Source organism: Eschrichtius robustus, chromosome 3 (assembly GCF_028021215.1).
Source record: "Eschrichtius robustus isolate mEscRob2 chromosome 3, mEscRob2.pri, whole genome shotgun sequence".
NCBI lineage: Eukaryota > Metazoa > Chordata > Mammalia > Artiodactyla > Eschrichtiidae > Eschrichtius > Eschrichtius robustus.
In genome coordinates, this window is record NC_090826.1 from 167,129,854 (window position 1) to 167,147,255 (window position 17,402).

The window sequence follows — 17,402 nt, forward strand, 5'->3', positions numbered from 1 at the left end:
CATCCCCAGCAGAGATCAGCCTTAAGCAAATAGGTTGGGAATAGCTAACAGGTGAAAGTGCTAGGGCAGGAATGATTTTTTTAGTAATGCCCATCTTTAAAAAAAAATATTGGCATTATAATTTCAAGCATGGCACATTTAAATTTCCTTCTCCCCCCCCACCACCCCCAGAATTCAAAAGATTCTTCTCTTCTGGAGAGTAATAAAAAAAGAAAAGGCAGGCTAAACAGCAAAAGAGGCAAAAGGAAGAAAGAAGATCTTCAGGAAGTAGATGGAGAAATAGAGGCTGTCCTGCAAAAGAGAGGTGAGACGCCAGTCTTGTGGGTGGCGGCAGCTGTGTTTGCTCTGAGAGAGGCATCACGATTCCAAGCTGTTTTGCATGGGGGACCTTCTGTGTGCAGAGACATTTACTAGAATTGTTTAAAGATTATTCAATATAGTTCTGATTTGCTACTGAATCACTAATCCTTTCACCTCCTTTTTTGTTTATCAGCTAAAGCCAGGGGGCTAGAATTGCAGATCTCCAAGGTGAAGTTTGAAGATGTTGGAGGCAATGATACGACATTAAAAGTTAGTTCAAATTCAGAATTTCTACCTTAGATGGATATGGCCAATCAGTTATTCAAACAGAGCCTTTCTCTTTTTATATAATAGGAACTGAGTATAGAAAAGGAAGCCAGGAAGGTGAGAAGGGCAAGCCTGGCTGTACCTTTCAGGGTAGTGAGGGATAAAAGAAACGTGTCTTCAACTTTTTTCACCATTTTAATTATAGTGTACATAAGATACATGCTTTATAAGGAGTATTACTTTAACAGTTGTAATGGTTACTATTTTTTGGTGTTTGTTTCAGTTACAGTCTAGTTACTATTCATTGTATTTGCAAGGTAGATATTATTACAGCTTAGGAAATGGAAGCTCAGAGAGGGTATTGCTAAAGTCACAGGACAGGTACTAGAGCCGGGATTCAGTCTCAGGTGTAAGCCTAAAGCCTGTTCTCTGTCTGCTGTACTTTGCTGCTCCAAAGAATAGGTCCTTTCATTCCACACTGATTTCTTTCTCTTTGGGGCTATGAAGGACATCGTTCCTATTTATTCCCTAACAGGAGGTCTGCAAGATGCTCATACACATGCGTCACCCAGAGGTATACCACCACCTGGGCGTCATACCCCCGCGCGGAGTTCTTCTTCATGGACCACCCGGCTGTGGGAAGACGTTGCTTGCACATGCAATTGCTGGGGTGAGGTTTGCTGACACTTGTTTGCTTTTGTTATTTTTGTTGTTACTCGTTTTTATTTTTTCTCTTTGGTCAACTTGAACCAGACTTGGCATATTCTCAGGAGGACTGATCCTTTCTTCATTTTTTTACCTCTTTTCATGCTGCTATTTGTGAGATGCTGTTTTCTTTTAATGTATCCAATTATTTATATGGCAGGGGTTGGGTGGGAAGCAAAATAATACAGATGTAAACAACTCTTTTTTTAACACATAGTTTACATTTTAGTCACTTCTCTTTCTCTTTAAGCCAGCGGTTCTAAAGAGCAGTAAAATAAGAAAACTGAAGATTGTATTTTCCATAGAACTGAATATTCAGAATTTCCATTCAGAGTCATGTTTTTATCCTTTTTAGTGTTAAAATATCTTTTCTAAAATGGTGATAATAGATACTCACTTGGCAAAATAAAAAGCAGTCTTAATTTTAGTCCCATCAGATTTCTTGGAAACTGTGTTGGATGGTAAAATGCAAAATGTCCAAGTAACTTCAGTTTGAAGAATAGCATACTATGCCAATCATTAACAGATAGTGCTCTGTGAAAGCAAATTATTTTTATAGGAGAACTTGATGGATTTGCCTCATTTATTCATTTGTTGAATAAATCTTTTGTGTGACTGCTGCATGCCAGACATTGAAATATAGTGATAAGTAAAACAAACTCGGTTTTTATCTTTAAGGAGTTTTTCGATCAAATATGAGAGACAGACATTAAACAGTCTTTCACACAAATAAATGTTGCTCATGGTTACAATTACAGTGAGTGAGTGGGAGACAGAAGTGCAGAATGCTCTGCGGTATGTTGTTGGTATGTTGTCTTAAGCCAAAATAAGAGTTAGGGTCAAAGAGAATATCATTGAGGAAGTGAAATTTCAAGGTAGCCAGAAGAATAAATAGTAGGGTTTAGGCAGGGTGGCTGCCATTTGTATTGGTGGGACAGTGGTAGTTTCTCTTCCTTTACTTTAAGAACCTGCCTCCTCTGACTAGGAACTGGCTATTTCTGTGGGTTCAGGGCGGGAGAAACGCCGGTGGGGTGTGTGGGAGACCACTGTGTCACAACCCCCTGCTGTTTCCTTTCCAGCAGATAAATAACAGATGAAGTTGTTTTGGCTCAGCTCTAAGTGGGGGCAAACATATTTCTTAAGATTCAAGACCCTTTATTCAGAAGAGATAATAACGGTTTTATAGTGATATCTACAGAGTAAAAAGAAGTAGAAGGTATCCAGTCAAAGTGTTCGGATAAAATTTTAGATTTTTAAGTAATGTTTTTCATTGGACCAACACAAGATGAGGTTCCTCAGAAAACTGGTCATTTAAAAAATGTAATTTTGAGAGAGGGACTGAGTGAGGAAAAAGTAGGGAAGTGAAAATTTGACAATTTGGTCATTCTTTTATATATTTGTGCATAGGAACTTGACCTGCCAATTCTGAAAGTAGCTGCTACAGAGATTGTATCTGGAGTATCTGGAGAATCAGAACAGAAGCTGAGAGAACTATTTGAACAAGCTGTGGTGAGTCAGCTAATGGCTCTAATTTTAGGTTTTCAAATCGTATAAGGCTACGAGGAAGATCCTGTTTTCTCTAAGGCTGGTGTTTGTTAACCTGTTCACTGGCCATTCTTTTCTAAACATGGTAATTTGTTACTCATGGTGGCTAAATGTTTAAAGTAGATTAAATAACATAGTCTGTTGGATAAAATAATCTGTTTAATCTGAAAATAACGTAATTGGTGAGAAGTTATGGGCTGTCATACCCAGTAGCGATATGCTGAAAGGAGATTATCTTTGTGATATTTTTTTCACTTTTACTTTCCTTAACTTAGGTTTGACAGAACAACCTATAAGCAGTGTGAACATTTTTAATATTTAAGGATTATCACATTATAAAAGCACCCATGGACATGCCAGGATAAACTCTTCTCTATTTGTATAATTGAAGCTGTGAAAAGAAAATTCTGTTACCAGAGAAATTACAGATTGGATTTTATTCTGATTATAATTCATGTTATTAAAATTTGGATGCTTAAGAACTTCTGAGGAAGATGACATTTGTATCCCATTAAAGTTTTATCTTCAGTATAGTGTTATGGTTAAATGTACTTTCAAGTCAGAAACATGGGTTCAGATCCTTATGCCACCACATACTAATTGTGTAATCTTGGGCAAGAGATTTAACCACTCTAACCCTTAGTTTCCTTACTAGTAAACTGTTAATAATAATACTCAAATCTCATGGGGTTGTTGATTGTATTAAATGAGAGGGTTCATATAAAATCTTTAATGTAGTGTTTAGCACACAGCAAAAGCCAAAAATGTTAGCTATGACATGCTCGCTTGAGCAGTCACTAGTCATCACTGGTTGAAAACTAAAAAATAGCAAAAAGTTTAATTTTATGTTGTCATCATTTGCACCACAATTATATAGGGGCTGGTGAACATGGCCAATGCATCTGAAATGCAAAGCTGATGTGAAATTAGAAGAGAAAGTGTATTTTATTAGTACTTGAAAATGTTTTTTTAAATAGCAAGAATGTAGCAAAATTCGTTACCTAGTCCAAGCTAGTATTGTTTGCTGCCGTAGGCCAGTAAATGGAGAGACAAGTTGTGGGAGCAAGGAATAGAGACTTTTATTTGGAAAGCCAGCCAACGGAGAAGAAGGCTTCTTTTTTTTTTTTAATTATTATTAATTTATTTATTTATTTATTTATTTTTGGCTGTGTTGGGTTTTCGTTTCTGTGCAAGGGCTTTCTCCAGTTGTGGCAAGCGGGGGCCACTCTTCATCGCGGTGCGCGGGCCTCTCACTATCGTGGCCTCTCTTGTTGCGGAGCACAGGCTCTAGACGCGCAGGCTCAGTAGTTGTGGCTCACGGGCCTAGTTGCTCCGTGGCATGTGGGATCTTCCCAGACCAGGGCTCGAACCCGTGTCCCCTGCATCAGCAGGCAGACTCTCAACCACTGCACCACCAGGGAAGCCCGAAGAAGGCTTCTTTTATTCTAAAATGGGGAAGAGGTAAAGTCCTGGTTCTGGTCAGACTCCAGAAGGGATGTGTTGATTTTTTCCTTCCTGCAGTTATTCACGCAGGTGAGCCTGGTCAGGATGTTTCCTGTGAGCTAAACATAGACTGGCATTGGTAAAGCTGTGGATGCACAAGAAAGGTGCAGAGGAAGGGTGGGAAGGGTACTGTGCAGAGCAAAGCTAAATTCTTTCAGGTGTTACCTGTTTTCCAAAATGAGCTTGATTTGATTGTTAATTGGCGTACAGATGAAAGACAAGTAATAACTTTCATGTTTATGGTAAACACAATGATGAATGAGGATAAAAGAGACAAAGGGCAAAATTAGGTTGTTAGTTGTGTGTTTATATCTCTCTCGGAACCAGTACTGAGCTGGTACTATGCCTAACAGCAGATGCTCAGTAAGTGTATGGTCTATCTCCCCTCTTTCCTGGACCCCCTGTTTCCTAATGCAAGTCAGTACAATAAGGTATGTGTGGATTAGAGAACAAAAAGGTAAAATCAGATCAAATGGTTCTTTGTTGAAAACTATATGATTGCTTTAGGCTAAATTCTGATGACCATCATTTATTCTTTTTTCCTTTTTTTCTCATTCAGTTTTCCAGAACATTGACAAATACTTTTGCCCTTGCTTTCTGAGACCTTTGCTGTCTGTAACTTTACTCTTTTGTAACTGGGTAATGTGTCGAGCAGTCAGAGGTTCTCCTGTGCAAACATTATCATGAAGAGGATTGGAAAGGGAGCCAGCTAATGGCAGGCCAAATTTCTTTCCCTTTAAAATGCAGTGGTTCACACACTTTTTAGATATCTTAGCCAGGCTGACAGTCTGACTCTTAGCATAATCAGTGTTGCTCCTAACTAACTAACTAAGGATGAGCTGTGCTTTAGATTGTAAATCTACATCTTTTTATTTAAATTTCTCATTTTAACTGATTCTTAATCTGTTTGTTTTTTATTGTGGTAAAATATATTTAACATAAAATGTGCCATTTTAAACACTTTTACAGTTTAGTGGCATTAAGCACACTCATATTGTTATGTAACCATCACCCCCATCCATCTCCAGAACTTTTCATCTTCCCAAGCTGAAACCTTGTACCCAGTAATCACTAACCTTTCATTTTCCCCTGCCCCCAGCCCCTGGCAAGTGCTGTGCTACTTTCTGCCTCTGTGAATTTGACTATTCCAGGTCGTTGTGCTTATATTGTATCTTAACTTACTCTCTCTGGACTCTATCTCGTTTATGTTCAAAAAAAGACTGAAGGTGATCGCTGTCCGCACTGATGTATTGGAACTTTACCCTCCTTTCCTACTCAATGTAGTCTTCAGAATAAGCCTCTGGTAGTTTCAGTTTGGGATGGTGAAAACAACGTAAACGTATTTAATGCCACTAAACCATACACTTAAAATGGTTAAGATGGTACCACAATAAAAAAAATAAAAACAAAGCCTCTGGTGCTTCTTAAATTCCTCTTATAGCAGATTCTAGGGAAAAGCTTGGATATTTTTATGTTGATAGGAACATTCATGAAACGTTTGTAGTGAACTTAGTTTTTCTAGTTTAAAATTTATAAACTTACTATTTTTAAATTTCAGAACATAGCAAATGTGCCTAATTTACAAAAGAATTTCAGTAGTTTTATCATCACAGAACATGGATTGATGAGAAGACTATACCATGGATTGATAAGAAGACTATAAATGTGTTATCCTATATGTAATCTCTTACTGTTCTCTTTTAATCCTCTCACTTCTCCTAAGTCAGATAAAAATCAGAAGTAAATCACTGTGAACTGCCTTCTTTAGGGTTATTCTTTTGGTGAATGATCCTAGAACTTTAAGATTGAAAAAAATGTATATACTTAACCATGCTGCAGTATAGGGAATACATTTATGATTGTCTTTTTGTGATATTCTTATTTCTAGTCAAATGCACCATGTATCTTTTTTATTGATGAAATTGATGCTATTACCCCCAAAAGAGAAGTTGCTTCAAAAGATATGGAACGAAGAATTGTAGCCCAGCTCCTAACCTGCATGGACGGTCAGTTTGAAATAATGAATTCACTTTAAGAGAATGAATTTTTTTTTTTTAGTGTAAGATTTGAAGATATGAAACATTCAAGTAGCATAAAACACAGAGTAAAAACAGAAATCTTTTTCTTTTCATAAAAGATTGCATCATTAATTTTGGAGTATATCTTACAGTTATTTTTAATGCATTTACACACATGTATAAATGCAGTAACATTGTTTTGCTTTTTACAATACTCTGATTGCACCATACACACTATTCTATATAACCTGCTGTTTGTATCTTAATATTTCTTGGATTGTTGCCATTTTAATGCATTTATATCTATCTCTTTTTAATTGCTGCTTGGTATCCTTTAGGATAAATTTATCATATTGTACTTAAATATTTCCATTTTGATGGATATTCAAGTTGTTTTGGTTTTTGCTTTACAACAAGTTGTAGGGAATATACTTAAATGGGCCTTTTTGATATACATGTATTTTTCTAAGACGCAGCAATGGTTAAAGAGTGTACATTTAAAATTTTTATAGGAAATGGCAAATTGCCTTCCAAAAAGTCTTTGCCATTTACATCTTTAGCAGCGCCGTACGAGAGTCACTCTTTCTCCAGATCCTTCACAACATTGAATTGTTTTAATTTTTGCCAGTCTGAGGGATGAAAATTGGTATCTTTGTTGTAATTTGCATTTCCCTGATTACCATTGATGTAGATCATCTTTCCATACTTTTTTGGCTATTCATATTATTTCCAAAATCCCTTTTCTCATCCTTTTCCCATTGTTCTATTGAATTTAAAAGAAAATTTGAGTGAATATTATATTTTAATATATTATGGAAACAAATCTTTTGTTAAATATACTGCAATTACTTCCTATCTGTAATTTGTTTTTCAATTTTGTTTAATGGGTTTTGGATATAAATTTGGAGGAAAGGACTCAGCATGAGTAGAACTTTTGGAACTAAATCTTACTGTGAAATAGCATGTTTTATGTACATAAGAAAATTTGAAGTAATACATATTTTGCATTCCTTGTGATGCTAGGTTGTAGATTGCTAATTCTGCTGTTTTATTTTTATGTAAAATTTTCTTGCCATGTTTTAAGGACTGTGTTCTTTTTTTTAAATATCTGCGTCAATTCTTTTTTTTAAAATTAATTTATTCATTTATTTATTTTTGGCTGTGTTGGGTCTTCATTGCTGCGTGCGGGCTTTCTCTAGTTGTGGCGAGTGGGGGCTACTCTTCATTGCGGTGTGCAGGCTTCTCATTGCAGTGGCTTCTCTTGTTGTGGAGCACGGGCTCTAGGTGCGTGGGCTTCGGTAGTTGTGGCATGCGGGCTCAGTAGTTGTGGCTTGCAGGCTCTAGAGCGCAGGCTCAGTAGTTGTGGCACACGGGCTTAGTTGCTCCGCGGCATGCGGGATCTTCCCGGACCAGGGCTCGAACCCACGTCCCCTGCAGTGGCAGGCGGATTCTTAACCACTGTGCCACCAGGGAAGTCCCAGGACTGTGTTCTGAATTATCATTATTTTATTGAAGCTAATTTGCTATCAGTTATAAGATACACCATTATTTTATGTACCTCTGAGAAGGAAAATGGCAAAACACCAATCAAAGTATGACATAATGCTTATCACATTGATAGTATAAACATTCTGATTTCAGAGATATTAAAATGTGGAAAAATGAACAAGTACAGGAATTAAGCAGACTACTATTACTAGAACATTACTGAAAGCCCTGTTAGTTGGGATTTTTGGTGTGTCTTTGTGTGTGTTTTAAGTTTCCCCTTTATAAACCGAAATAGGGAAAACAATAAATAATTCAACTTACATAGTCATCCTTTTACTGAACTGAACTTAGATCCAGTTGCCCAGTGCCCAGCAAAGCCAATTTACTGACACTGGGTTGTGGTGAAGGAAAGAACAGTGTTTATTGCAGGGCACCAAGCAAGGAGAGTAGGCAGCTAATGCTTAAAAGACCCGAACTCCTGATGCTTTCAGGCAGGGTTTTTTAAAGGCGATATTAGGGGTGAGGGTCGCAGGGTACACGATCAGCTCCTGGGCATTTTTATGATTGGTTGGAGGAGAGGTAACAGGGTGATGTTTCGGGAATTTTAATCACCAGCCAGTCTGGGGGCTCTGTGCTTGTGGTCAGCATGTAGTCACCGTCCTCCACTGGGTGGAGGGTCTTAGTTTCTGTAGAACCACTGAAAGGTGTGCGTCAGATTGTTATCTATATATCCCTTCTTGAGGAACTAGGAGTCCTGTGACTCTGTTGTTGTAACTGTTAGCTGCTTGAGTTCACTTTTTAGAACTCTGGGAAGGCCAAACAAGAAGCAGAGGACACAGAGGGGCTTGTACGCAGGAGGGCCCTGCGGAGTCCTGCTTGGTCTCAGTTCTCCCTTTTCTTTGATACTCCTTAATCCTGAGGGGAACAGGGGTGGGACAAGAAAGGGAATAAAGTTTTGGATAGAGATGTTAATCATAAACTCAGTGGAGGAACTCGGTTTTAGGAGGACTTGTTTCTTTCTCTCTTCCCAAATAGCCTGTACCACGTGGTCATTTTTTTCCCTACAGTTTGAGAATTTTGTAAAACCTTATTAAATCAGAGTTTATAAATCTGAAATTTTAAGAAGTTAACACTTTTTAGGTAAATTAATATGAACAAGATAATTAAGGAGACCACTTAAAAAAACTAATTTCACCTAATTTTAAAAACTTAAACTCAGACATAATTCTAATTATTAAGAGCTGCGAAGGATCTTAAAATATCATCATTTGTTTATGAGGAAACTGATGCACAGAGAGCTAAGGGCCAGGTGCATACAGTGAGTCATTAGCAAAGCATAGGCCAGAATCCAGATGTTTATTTGTACATATGCAATTAGTGAGCTACCACAAATGCTTTATTTGTGAGAGCTATTATCCCAGAAACACGTTAACTAGTTTTTGTTTCTTTTACTCTGTATAAAAACAAGTAAAACTTTATTTTTTTAATAATCAGAAATTCATACTTTTGGCTAATGTAACTTCAATTTAAAATGATCAGATCCTCTAAAAGTGAGAAAAAGAATGGGATTTATCTTGTAGTAGGTGGCCAATCCTAGCTAAGGTCTGATTTTTATCTTTCTAGCTTTTGAAACAGCACTTGTGTTACTAAGTATTGACTTCCTGTGGAAGGATATTTTAATTACTGAAGATTTAACAGATTTCCATGATTGTTCTTGTTGAATTCTGTTATTAACCCTTGCTATGTTCAGAGCATATCACCAAGACTGTAGTGTCTGAGCAACGTGAACTAGAAAAAGGAAGCAGACTCCTACCCTTGGTCATTGTTTTAGCTGTGAGACTGAAAGCATCCCTGAGTCAGCAGTGGAACAGCTTTGGCTCTGTACCAGCATTAGTGCAGGGAGGGTTCAGCATAGGAACATCTTCCTGTGACTGCAAGTTTGTAGCTCGTGGTGCTACATCAATTCTGAGGTGTCAACTCGTTTTCTGTAAAGTAGTTCTGCTTGTTCAGGGATCTCCTCTTGTAGCGTGAGTCTCTGTTTTAGCTGATTCCTTTTATTCAGTTTTCAAAAAGTATTAAAGAGCTTTCTTGTCTCGCTCAAACGTATACCTTATGCCTCTTTTCTTTTCAGTCCAAATTTATCCAAAGAATAGTCACTGCCAATTAAATATGTTTCTATTTCAGTTCTATTCTGTAACCCCACCCCTACAGTTGTCTCTCTGCCTCTACCATTCCACTGAAACAATCATAGAAAACTTGTTGATGATCACCACTGGCCACGTCTTTTGGTTTGCTCTCAGCCCTCACCCCTCTGAACCCACCTCTTACAGTTGTTATCTGGGGGCAGGGATTGTACCTAGAGTAGTTCCTGGCACGGGGCGAGCACCCAGTGAGTGTTAGCGGTGGTGGTTGAGAGCATTTGATACTGTGATCGCCTTGTCCTTGTCGTTGTTATCACACTTGGCTTGAGTAACACTCTCTCTGTCCTTCTGTTCTCTGACAACTCCCTGCTGCTTTCCTTTACTTACTTGCCTCCTTTTCTCCATCCCTTAGAGAAAGATATCCCATAAGGTTTTACACTTGATCTTCTTTTCTTCTTGCCCTCCCCACTTCCCAACTATCTGCTGTTCAACGCATTGAAAAACTGTCAAATTACATCTCTAACCTTCATTTCTGATAGGCTTGCAACCCATCTTCGCAGCTGCCTGTCAGATACTTGCAGGTGACTGTCCCACATCCCCTCACACTCGGTGTGTCCAGAGCTCCACTGGCTTCCCCTGTGGCCCTTTCTGCATGTCTGACCTCCCTCCTGTATTCCATGTTTAAGTTAACAGCATCCGAACTGAGTAGTCTTTGTCTCTTCCTTCTCTTCCTCCTTCACATTGAATCATTTGCTTAGTGCTTTTGATTCTATCTACAACTTGGACCTTAAATTGGGCTTTTTGTTTTCATCTCCTGTGTTTCTGCCTTCACTCATCTCTCACCTGATTATTGTATTCAAATCACAACAAACTCTTTTTGCATTTATTCCTCTTTACTCCATTCAAAATTATTATTAGAGTTATCTTTCTAAAACACAAATCTTACCAGAGGAACCTTTCATGGCTTCCTGTTGGCAAAAGAATATACTCTAAATTCCTCACGACTTGGCTGATAGAGGCTTTAGTTACCTGTGAGGGGGTGTAACCTCAGACTCTCTGCCAGTCACCCCTGGTTCAGTTGAGAGAAATAATACTTGTGGAAAATACACTTTAGGCGCTGCATTCTGTCCATTAATAAAAATCTGTATCTGGATTAGGCCAGAGCAACTGGAGACTGTATTGTATTCCCCCATCTCAATGCCATGAGTCTGTTTTGAGATACATACTACTCTGTCTTGCCAAGACTCCCTATTGGTGGACCACTTACCTTGTCTTAACATGCCACACCTGTTAGTACCTCTGTGCTTTTTGCTCATTCCATTTCTTCCATGTAAAATTTCATTAACCTATGTTTCAGCTTATCAGTATCCTATTTACCCTTCCAGTCTTTTCTGGAATGTTACCTCTGCCCTAAGTTCTCCCGGATTCCTCAGTCTGAATTCATAGTATCTTCCATCGTATCACTGTGGTGCTAATTTTATGCTTACTGTGCTTCAAGTAGATTGAGCTGCTTGAGGACAAAGTTTGTATTTTCCTCACATCTTTCCCATATTAGACATTTAGTGAATGTTAGTTTTATATACCTATATATATATTGCTGTCAGTGTGTAATACTCTCTCTCTAACCACTTAAATGACTTGTGTAAGCATTATTATCCTTAATGTCAAGTGTCTTGTTCACCACTCATCCTGTGTCTGGTTCTTACTAGATCTGAATAACATGGCCGCTACAGCGCGGGTCCTAGTCATCGGAGCTACTAACCGACCAGACTCCTTGGACCCTGCTTTGAGACGTGCAGGAAGGTTCGACCGAGAGATATGCCTAGGTATCCCAGATGAAGCATCCAGGGAAAGGTATACTCTTAGAGAATGAAGTTTATATGCCACTACATCATCTGAACTGAATGCTTTGAAAATGAGGGGTGAGAAATATCATGTAGCCTTTTCTTTCTCTCTCTCTTTATGTGTCAGTGAAATTGATTTGGAAAGGAGAAAGCCCACATTAAATTAATGCTTAAGAGAACAATTTACTCATTAATACGGCAGTTGTTTCAGGCTGCTTTTTTCAGTAGTGATATTGGACTTACGTATCCATACTCATTTAGCTGGTCTTATTAACAGTGTCTTGTGTTTTTTAGGTGGCCGATCAGCCTAGGGAGAGTGTCTAAAGCTATGGAATAGTGCTCACTGGTCCACATGTAGGCTAAATCTGAGTTTAACAAGTATTTTAACTTGTTGCACTAATCTGCCTAAGGTCATAGGTTCCCTGACAAATAATTAAATGATAGCCAGAGAGTTGAAAGCTGTCTGTTTGCTCTAGGACCAACCTTTCCTAGTAATTGGGGTTGAATGTCCGTAGACATTCCACCAATATCTCAGTAACAAAAATATCTCGGGGGCTTCCCTGGTGGTGCAGTGGTTGAGGGTCTGCCTGCCAATGCAGGGGACACGGGTTCGAGCCCTGGTCTGGGAGGATCCCACATGCCGCGGAGCAACTAGGCCCGTGAGCCACAATTACTGAGCCTGCGCGTCTGGAGCCTGTGCTCCGCAACAAGAGAGGCCGCGATAGTGAGAGGCCCGCGCACCGCGATGAGGAGTGGCCCCCGCTCGCCGCAACTAGAGAAAGCCCTCGCACAGAAACGAAGACCCAACACAACCATAAATAAATAAATAAATAATTTTTTAAAAAAATATCTCGGGAGGCACTGTTCAGGCAATGGAGTAAAGAAAATCTAGTAATGTGCTGAAATACCGTATTTTTTTTTTTTTTTTTTTTGGCTGAGTTGGGTCTTCATTGCTGCGCGTGGACTATTTCTAGTTGCGGTAAGCGTGGGCTACTCTCCATTGCGGTGCGCGGGCTTCTCATTGTGGTGGCTTCTCATTGCAGAGCATGGGCTCTAGGCATCTGGGCTTCAGGAGTTGTGGCTCGCAGGCTCTGGAGCGCAGGCTCAGTAGTTGTGGCGCACGGGCTTAGCTGCTCCGCGGCATGTGGGATCTTCCCGGACCAGGGCTCGAACCCGTGTCCCCTGCATTGGCAGGCGGATTCTTAATCACTGCGCCACCAGGGAAGCCCTGAAATACCGTATTTATAATGACTTTTGGCTTAAGTTAATGGCACTAAATTGCTGTACACGATCACCAGTGGCTTTTAGAGAAAGTGGTATGTAGTGAAAGTATAGTTATGGGGATAGTGGAGAAGGGAAGAGATAAAGGACGGGAGACTTCATGAATGCAGGACATAAAAGTGATCAGAAGACACTTTGGACAGGGGAAAGCATTAGGAAGGAACACGTCATCCTTGCCTTCTTCCCAGTACTTAATGTGACTTCAGCTTTTGATTCATTGGCATTTTCTTCAGCTATTGTATTCAGTGTCATCTATAGGTATGCTCATTGCATTCTCACATATATAATCTTTAAATAGTTACTCAACCATTCAGGTTTCTTTACTAACATGTTTATAACCACAGCAAAATAATATTATTTAGTATTTAAGTTGTTTGTATTTGTTCAGCAAACATGTATTGAGCGTATATTATATGTATATACCACTGGGGTAGGTAATATGAGGAATATAAAAAATTGTAAGTCTTTGCTTTCAGGATGCTTACAGTACAGAAAGAGAAATAAGGCCTGTATCCTTTATCAAGCCTTTTTTTGATTAAGTGCCAAACTTAATGGTAGAGACATAGACACAGTAGAGCCCATCATCCCTGCTAGATAAAATCCTTTGTCCATTGATCACGATTCCATCATCAACAAAGTTTTTAAAGGACTTTCCTAGATAGCCATATTTTGAAAATTTTCAAGCCTACAGAAAAGTTGAAAAAATAATACAATAAATATCTGTATGTCCTTTAGCTGAATTTACCACTTGTTAACACTTTACCGTGTTCACTTTCACTCTGTATATAAAAACATCATATATTTGTGTGTGTGTGTATATATCTTTATTTTTTTTGCCAGCCCATTTGAAGGATAGTTGAAGACATCATGACACTTTAGCTGTAAATAATTCTCCTGTGTAACTATCATACCATTTTCCATACTAAAGAAATTTAACACTGGCAATAATATTATTTAATACACAGTCTATTCTAATTTTCCCAGTTGCCCCAAAACTGTCCATTGTACCTTTAATCTTTCATTTTGTTTAGCTTTTTTTTTTTTTTACCCTAGATTCAATAAAGAGCAAACCTGCTATGTAGTTGTCATGTCCCTTTAATCTCCTTTAATCTGCCTTTTTGGGGGAGAGAGTACTTTCGTGACATCGACATTTTTGAATTGTCTAGATAAGTCTTTTGCAGGTCACTCTACAACTTAAATTTATCTGATTGCTTTTTCATGATTAGATTCGGGTTAAATATTTTGAGCAAGAATACTACATTCGTGGTGAGGTGTCTCAGAACATTTCAGGAAGTTCATAGTGTCAGTTTGTATCATTGTTGGTGATGTTAAGTTTGATCACTTGAAAAATTTGTCAGAGTTCTCTCCTCTAAAGGTACCTTTTCTTTTGTACTTAATAAATAAAATCCATCTATTTCTGGTATCTACAGTTATTTATGATTGCCTTTTGTTGGTTTGTTCAAACTCCATTTTAGATTCAGGAAGTAAATTCTATAGGCATACATTGGTGTTTTATGTAGGCTGTAATGGTCTAGCTAAGTCTTAGACGGCTAGCGGAAGAATTTTTCTAAAGAGGGGTATTAAATGTTTACTATGTTTAAGGCCAATTGGGAAGAGCAAGGTCAAGCCTGAAAGAAGATAGCTCTTGAATATAATTATGAGGTAGAATTTTTTAAGGAAGAAGTTTTTTATTTATTTTTTTAATTTTTTGTGGTAAAAAAACACATACAAACTTTGCTATCTTAACCATTTTTAAGAGTACAGTTCGGTAGTGTTATATATACTCACATTGTAGTGAATCTCTAGAACTTTCTCTGTCTTACAAAACTGAAACTCCATACCCATTGAACACTAATTTCCCCTCCTAAGGAAGTGTATCTCTCTTTTTTTTTCTTTTTTTTAATAGTTTTTAAAAATTAATTTATTTTGGCTGCGCTGGGTCTTTGTTGGGGCTCTTGGGCTCTTTGTTGCAGCGCACAGGCTTCTCTAGTTGCGGTGCGCGGGCTCAGTAGTTGTGGTGTGTGGGCTTAGTTGCCATATGTGGGATCTTAGTTCCCTGACCAGGAATCGAACCAGGGCCCGCTGCATTGGGAGCGCAGAGTCTGAACCACTGGACCACCAGGAAAGTCCTGGAAGAGTATTTCTGACTGAGTCTTTGACAAAGGCAGAATACAGTTTTCTTATTTTTATACTTTTATCTAGCTCTGAAGGCAGAAGCAAACTAGTTATATTATTATATGCAGATGTTAATGAATTAAATTCTAAGATGGGGAAATTATATAAATAGAATTAATATATTAATAGAATTACATCAGTGTTTATTTTTTTTTTCTTAAATTTTAATTTCAGATAACGAATACTTTTTAATTTATTTATTTTTATATTTATTTTTGGCTGTGTTGGGTCTTCGTTTCTGTGCGAGGGCTTTCTCTAGTTGCGGCAAGCGGGGGCCACTCTTCATCGCGGTGCACAGGCCTCTCACTGTTGCGGCCTCTCTTGTTGCGGAGCACAGGCTCCAGACGCGCAGGCTCAGTAGTTGTGGCTCACGGGCCTAGTTGCTCCGCGGCATGTGGGATCTTCCCAGACCAGGGCTCAAACCCGCGTCCCCTGCATTAGCAGGCAGACTCTCAACCACTGCGCCACCAGGGAAGCCCCATCAGTGTTTATTTTATCAATAATTCTTAGAAATAATAATTCTTAGGAAGTCATTAATTGAAGAAATATTTAAGCACCTGTTGTTTACCAAGGAGACACAATGGTTGACACTTCAGTCACCACTTTAAAAAATCAGAAGTGTGATGAGTACAAAAAGACAAAGACAGGATCTTAGGGAGGATATATCAGGCAAAGCTAATATGGTCTGGAGGTTCTCTTTTTTTTTTTTAATTTAATTTAATGTTTTTTTAATTTATTTGTTGTTTATTTGGCTGCACCTGGTCTTAGTTGTGGCATGCGGGATCTAGTTCCCTGACCAGGGATTGAACCCGGGCCCCCTGCATTGCGAGGGCGGAGTCTTAGCCACTGGACCACCAGGGAAGTCCCGGTCTGGCGGTTCTTAAAGGTTTCTCTGAGGAAGCTGAGACTCAAAGAATAAATAGCAATTAACTGATCACATGGTGAGAGTGATGAGAGTATTGGTAGGAATAGCATGTGTACAGACCCTAAGGTGACCGAGAGCTCAGTGTGTCCAGGGAACTGGAAGAAGAATATGGCTATAGAAATAGAGACAGGATGTGGAAAGGCTGCAGAGGTGTACAGAATCCAGCTCACAGATACCTTGGTGAGGGTTTTGGACTAATTCTGTAAGTGGTAGGAAGCAATTAAATTAAGCAGGACAGTGATGGAAACAGATTTTTGTTTTGAGAAGGTCACTGTAGCTGCAGTGTGAATAAGGAATGACAGGAGAGCAAGATGGGTTGTGGTAGCCCAGTGAGGAAGCTGCTGTGATATCCAGAGGCAATGGTGGGCGGGCTTGAAGAGGTGGGAGTGCAAAGAGAGATAACTGGAGACATTTAGGAAGTAGAATCAATAAGTTATGTTTATCAATAGAATATATGTGTGGAGAGGTGGGGGCTATGAACAAGAGGGAAATATTCCCAAATTTTTCGCTTAAGCACCTGATGGTTTTCAGGTGCTTAAGGGGTGGGAAATACTGGAGGATGAGCAGATTGTAGAAGAGGATTTGGGGATAGATGGAGTTTAGAGGCAATTGCAGGATGTCCAAGTAGAGATGTCAAGTTGGCAATTGGACAAATGAGTCTGGATCGCCACAGAAGCCAACATTTAGGAATCATCAATGTATTGATGGCAGTTGAAGTTAAGAAAGTAGATGAGATTGTCCAGAGAGAGTGTGAAGAGAAAGTGTCAGAGGTTCTGGGAAAGGCCCGAAGAGGCTAACAGGCTCAGAATGTAGGAGGAGCAGCCAGAAGCATTGGGAAAATGAAGAGAAAGTTGCGTAATGGAAGCCAAGAGAAGTCTGTGTTTCCGGAGGGAGGAATGAGAGGTCCAGGGAGGGCTGAAAAATTGTCTTTGAATTGAGCAGCCTAGAGGTCACCAGTGACCTTAACAAAAAGCTGTTTGAGTAGAATGGTAGAGGTAAACTCCAGGTTGGAATGGTTGAGGAGTAAAGGGAAACTGAAAAAGCGAGAGCAGCAGACTTCCACAGTTCGGTCAGGAGAGTCTGCAATGAGGGAGAAGGCAGAAGGTGGTGGCTTCGTGAGGTGGGTAATGGGGTGTCAAGAGAGGACTTTTCTAAGGTGGGAGAAACTTGAGTAGTGTCTTCAAGCGTTGATGGGAAGGAGAAATGGGAG

General features: G+C 39.1%; 1 protein-coding gene across 2 annotated transcripts in view; it reads left to right on the forward strand.

The window, feature by feature from the left end:
* Nucleotides 1-17,402, forward strand: part of NVL (nuclear VCP like) — a 107,495-nt gene that overhangs the window by 14,436 nt on the left and 75,657 nt on the right. For both annotated transcript variants that reach the window (XM_068541773.1, XM_068541772.1), the window contains exons 7-12: nucleotides 172-304; nucleotides 494-570; nucleotides 1,103-1,237; nucleotides 2,680-2,781; nucleotides 6,209-6,326; nucleotides 11,677-11,821. In XM_068541773.1, coding sequence (XP_068397874.1) covers nucleotides 172-304; nucleotides 494-570; nucleotides 1,103-1,237; nucleotides 2,680-2,781; nucleotides 6,209-6,326; nucleotides 11,677-11,821 — 710 coding nt within the window. The remainder of the gene's footprint in view (nucleotides 1-171; nucleotides 305-493; nucleotides 571-1,102; nucleotides 1,238-2,679; nucleotides 2,782-6,208; nucleotides 6,327-11,676; nucleotides 11,822-17,402) is intronic.